A 6,102-nucleotide genomic window follows, 5' to 3' on the forward strand; every position below is an offset into this window, starting at 1 on the left:
AAAAAACAAAATATTGCTTGTTCTTGGTGCGGGTTGGTATCCTTGCTCAGGGTCCTTTGGAAATTTTCCAGTATATAGTGACAGAATAGTAGTTTCCAGGTCACAAGGAGTTCAGAAAGAAAACGCTATATATTGCTTCTTATATATTAAATCCAGGTACGAATCAGACCTCATCAAGAACATTGTTGCTGTAGTTGTTTAGTTCAATGGAGAACCTGATTGGGGTTGATTCAAGAGTTGAAGAAGTAAATAAGTTGCTATTGGGTGTGGCGGTGGATGATGTTGGCTTTATAGGGATATGGGGAATGGGCGGAATTGGCAAGACAACTATTGCCAAACTGTTGTTTGATCGGATCTCTAATCAATTTAACTTTAGCAGCTTTGTGTCTGATGTTAGAAGCAATGCAGAAACGAGTGGTCTGGTTCAGTTACAGAAGATACTTATTTCTAGGATGAAGGGGAGAGAGATTGACGTGTGCGATGTTGTTGAAGGAGCCACGAAGATAATGAGATTTGTACGTGACAAAAAGGTTCTTCTCGTTCTTGATGACGTTAACCATTCAGATCACTTACACTACTTGGCTAGAAGGGAAGACTGGTTTGGTTATGGGAGCAAATTTATCATACAACTAGAGATGCTCACCTGTTAATTGGCTGTGTTTGTTTACCAGGATAGAAGGTCCGGATAAGATTTAAGTTTGCCAATCTGACTTAAGTTAATGTTTGGAGACTGGATATGGTTGGATCAGATAATTAAATTCTATATGACCAAGATTTTAAATCCTATTAAAAAGGTGTCATTAAAATATATCTGGTTTGATTTCGCATACATGGCGACAACGCCCAAAAACGATGCAGCTTCATCTCCTCTGCGACTTCTCTCTTCCACCAAAGGAATTTCCGACCATCGACGGCCATTTTCGACTGTCTACAACCACCGAGGATCACACTCCATTGTTTTCAGGTAAAATTTACTTCATAGATAACTCTTGTTTGTCTTTTTCGATATGTCATTGTCTGTAGGACATTCCACTTCATCCTACCAAAGAAATTTCTCTCTAATTTGATGAGTCCTCTTCCCTTATGTCTTGCATTATGAATTTAAGCCATGGGTGGTACGAAATTTGGATTAATTGAGATTTGAGTTCTTGTGGTTACATATATGTGGGCAAGTTCCTGTATTCGTTTATCTTCTAATAACCTCCCTATCTCAATCTCAATGTAGTTGAAATTGATGTCCTTCTGGCAGTGTAGTTTAATTAAGTGGTACCATTTGTCTGTTTTCAGTAATTTGATTGTTATTAGCGTATTGAGGCTCAGTTTGTGGATTTTAGATCAATTGGTACTTTGGAGGTACCATTTTCGTCTAAATTGTTCAAACGGCTGTCATTCTCAGGAGGTCTGAAAAACTTATGCTATTGAATCTAGATGACTTGTAAATATGTCAGTTTCCACTCTTTTATTGCAGTAATGTAATGGATAGGATGCTGAAACATATGGAAATGAATAATGTAGATTAACTCTATAAACAGTTAATCCTTTTCAATGTGATTGTTGAGTCAACTTGAATTTGGAATAAACATGCCTGAATGATTAAACCTACAGACTTGATTTTATCTTGGAGATATACAAATACGTGTTTTAAATGGAGACTTTGCCCTTGTCCCGTTACCATGCCTTCCATTTCAAATTGCTTGATCTCAACTGTTTTCCATGAATGTTTAGCATTTTTTAGCTGCATTGTATTAGCAGATGTGATAATATTTGTACAAGCTTGATCTCAACTGTCTTCCAGAAATTATGTTATCTTGGTTTAGATTAGGTTAGATGAATAGCGTCTCCTTTTACTTATTAGCTTTGAAGACTTCACATGTAATTCACACGTTTGTTGTTTTAGCTTCCCTTGGTGAATCTTATCATTGTCTTAATGGATCATGTGCACTTTTAACTTCATAGCGGATTTTATCGACATGCCCACGGTCCTGATACATTTTGTTGAGATTTGACTAGTAATGGTCCCTGCGAATATAGTGAACTAGTTAAATAGCATATCCCATAATGAATTCAATATGTTGGGAAGGGAGATACTGCCCACATCTATGTAACACTGACACCAACACGGTGCGATACTGCAAAAAAAACCTAGATCCCGACATGTAAATTTATATATAATTTAATATATATTAATGTGTAAAAAAATATATACTTCCACTACCTTGACTACCCCTTCTATTGCCTCCTTAGTAACATACTTCCAAAGTGGTGCAGTTTGATTTTCCGGCTGAGTTGGCTCAACACTTGGTTCTGTCTCAGCTACACTTGAGCTCATACTATTCAAATAAAAACATCATATTATCATACACTAGCACCAGTAGCATGGTATAACCAAACCGGCAAACCCAAAGTCCCAAACTAATCCTATGACATTCCAAAGAATCCAAACAAACAATCCAAAGTTCCTAAACTAATCCTATGAGTCTGACTTTCTAAAGAATCCAAACAAACAATAGTACAATACAACCAGAATAAGGTAGAAATCTCAAACCTGTAATCGGCTAATCACTGACGAAGGAAGAGATTAGAGACGGAGGAAGAGGGAATCGATGGCACGATGGAGGTGCAACGGAGGAAAGTTGCGGCTTCTTTTGGCTTTGAAATGCTTCGAATAATTTTTCTAAGTTCAACAAATGATTTTATTTCATACATGAAGACTGTGATACATTACACAACAAAGTAATCAAAGAACAAACTTAAAAAAAGAACTCTAAAACAAGCAGGGAAATCAGCAGTAGACATAAATTTCACACAACTTAAGCACATATCATCACCAAACATAAATATTATAAGAATGAACACATGAAGCATAAATAAGTACTTACCAAGAATGCCAGGTGCCTGAGCCATCTTCCCAAATTGGTTACGATGATCGGAGTTGAACTTGATGTTCTTCTGTTGCTGCTGCTTAGGGATAGCCAGATCATCATACTCCCTTTCCACGGCCGGCCCAAGCCCATTGTACACATCTTTCCACAACTTCATTTGTCCTACAATGTTCACAAATCGCATGGCATCCAACTCCATCCTCAAGTAAGTGATCTTGTTGTTGTTGGCTCAAGCGCTGCCAGCTTGAATCATAGGGAGGGTGTTCTTCTCAAGTTTGAACCCATTTTCGAGCTTCTCTTTCGTTCTTTGGTTTCTTGCCTTCTTCCCATTCACTTCTTGCTTTGCTTCACTCCTCTGTGAACCAGATTGAGCATGACCCAGAAAACCCATTGGCATAGTTTTAATCAAAACAGTCTCATCAATCACTCCAACTTTCAATGCAGTGACCTTTTCTCCTGCCATAGCTTCAACTTGCTTCAACAATTGTTTTTTCTTCACATCCAACAAATTCTCAGCAGCCAAGCTTTTCTTGGGTTCTTGAATTCCATAGAGACTCACTTCAATTCCCACCACAGAATCACAGACAAGGTTTTTTTTTTGCGTCGTCCTTTGCTTTGAAGAAAAACATAAGGAAAGTTGTGAAGTGGGAACTGAGTGTTGCGGCCTAGGGCTTAGGTTTTTTTTTTAAATTCAAAATGCTGATATGGCGTGTCGGATACATTGGTGGCGTGTCGGTCAACGTGTCGGGCCGTGTTGAAAAAGTCAATATTTTTCTGACGCCACGTGGCATGTTGGACTCCGTATCAGGCCGTGTTGGCATGTCGGGAAATGTTTAACACTCCAACACTTTAGCCTTTGAATCTTGGTGCTACATAGGCCCACATAAGTCTTCTTTACTTTGCAGGTGGCAAAATGGGTAAAAGTCTTATCATTAAGCTTTCTAACCTTATCAAAATTGGTCATTCCAAGTAAGTTTGCTGGTGTAATATTTATTGCAATCACAAATCCTATTCATTTTTGCGTATGAATTTGTGACAAGTTAAAAACCTCGTATATACTAGCCCATTACACACCATCTCTACCATTCTTTGTTCTGATTTCTATTGATTAGGAGGTACCCATAGTTTGGTTTTGAGTCCTGGTCTTATAGCAAGGATTAAACAAATACCAATTTTTTTCTTTAATTGTGAATGTTTCTAATCGGTAGTGTTTAACGTTGGAGCTCCCAAACATGTTTGCCCATATAACTAGATCATCAATGCTATGTATTTTGGTTCTAGTGCTGCTACAAAACTAACTAGTGCCTAGTAGCCTCCTACTTTAGGTATTATATTTTGTGATACGTGAAATTAGGTTGTGAACTTGTGACCAGGTACAACTAATAAGATTCTATTTTGCGGTTCCAGTATCATTTTTCAGCAACACAGTGATGTTGATGGATGGAGGGAGCAAACCACTCGCACGTACATCATAAAACATTTGCAGCTTATTTGATGAGGATGAAAAGATGAAGTTTATCGTGCAATTCATTTGAGAATTTTGTAGCTACATTATGTTATTTTAAAACTCTTGAAGTCCTAGTGGTAAAGTCGGAAAGTTAGTATTCATTAGCATATTTTTCTGTTTTTTAATTTTGATTTATTAATTATATGGTCCATAATTATTATTGTAAATTTCATACTTGGGTTTATGAGTGCTTTCATTTTTAATTTTATCAATTTAATATGTACTTGACAAAAAACGATAATAAAATAAAATGGATAAGAATTTATGAGTGCTTTTTTATTTCTGGATTTTGTATGGATAATTACGCATCAAGAATTTTAATTTATGAATTTTCCAAAATGTATATAAATGCTTGACAAGAGATTTGAAAATTGAAAAGAATTTATAATAGGAAAAATAATCGTTATTTTTATCTTATCCAATCAACCACAAGTGAAACCTATCCATGTCACCAAACACAGCCCTTGTATGAGGCATTATGGTAATACACTCGTCACTCGTGTGTTTAGTCTGAGGGTTTTCCTCGTATGTGAAAACAATGTGAGGAAATGCTTGTTAATTACCTATATAAATAATGTACAATATTTACAATCTTGGCATTGAATGCATAATTTGTAACCAAGAAATTGGATTACGTACATCTTGACTCGTTTAAATTTTAAATAGTAAAATTTTAAATTTCAGAATGCTAACACTCTACAATAATCTCAATATAATTGAAATTACAATATAACTATTAAGTATCGATCCTGAATTTTAATAACAACTCAGTTACAACTTGAATCTAAACGCACTGTTTACATTTGAGTATATAAATACAATTGTAGGATTCACTTGAGACTCACCAAAACTAAATAGCTGAGTCAAACAGCACGCTGCTGACAGCTGCTCGACTCACCAACTGCAACTACGCACAACCTGCGGTACTACCCCCTGCACCATTGATTGGTACACCGGGATTGTAAACACAAACCCGGTCAGCTTCATAGTTGGTATGAGTAAACTGAAAATATAACTAATTAATAGATAAACAACAACAATATCATGCAACAACGACAATAAATAATGTATCACATCTCAATTCAAAGTTAAGTTCTCAACTTAATATCATCATCTCAACAACAATAACACCACACCCATCACACATTTTACAACACTCTCTCTCCACCCCTTACTAAAGGTCCAACTCACACCACTAAAATAAGAAAACAATTAGTGAATCATGTAGGAAAACATAGTTCAAGAATTCATGTATAACAAGAATAAAAGCACAGAAGAAGATATGTGATTCATGCATAATAATATAGTTCAAAAATCACTTAAACATACAATAAATACAAAGATCAGTAAACAAATAACAATCACTAAAAGAAACACAACTCCACAACTACACCAACCACTTCCCACACACACAACTCTACTCCTAAGGTTATGACAACCCAAAGTCACTCCCCAGAATAGACAAACGACCAATCCACTTACTCTAATCTATACATGAGGTTACGGTAACCCGAAGTCACTTCTCAGTATAGACAACACTCAAGCAACACACACAAATCTAATATTGAGGTTAGGGCAACCCGAAGTCACTCTCCAAAATAGTCAACACAAAACTCACACACACAACACCAACCCACAACACTTACTCACACCAGAAGGAATATACAAGAAAAAAATAGTGAATCCTACATGAAAACGTAGTTTAGGAATTCA

General features: G+C 36.2%; 1 protein-coding gene across 1 annotated transcript; it reads left to right on the top strand.

Moving 5' to 3' along the window:
• Nucleotides 1–206: 206 nt before the first annotated feature.
• Nucleotides 207–650, top strand: LOC126802196 (TMV resistance protein N-like). The gene has a single exon (XM_050529782.1). It carries the CDS (start codon nt 207–209, stop codon nt 648–650), a length of 444 nt encoding a protein of 147 aa, XP_050385739.1.
• Nucleotides 651–6,102: the final 5,452 nt, after the last annotated feature.

This window comes from Argentina anserina, chromosome 1 (assembly GCF_933775445.1).
Source record: "Argentina anserina chromosome 1, drPotAnse1.1, whole genome shotgun sequence".
In the NCBI taxonomy this organism is placed as follows: Eukaryota; Viridiplantae; Streptophyta; class Magnoliopsida; order Rosales; family Rosaceae; genus Argentina; species Argentina anserina.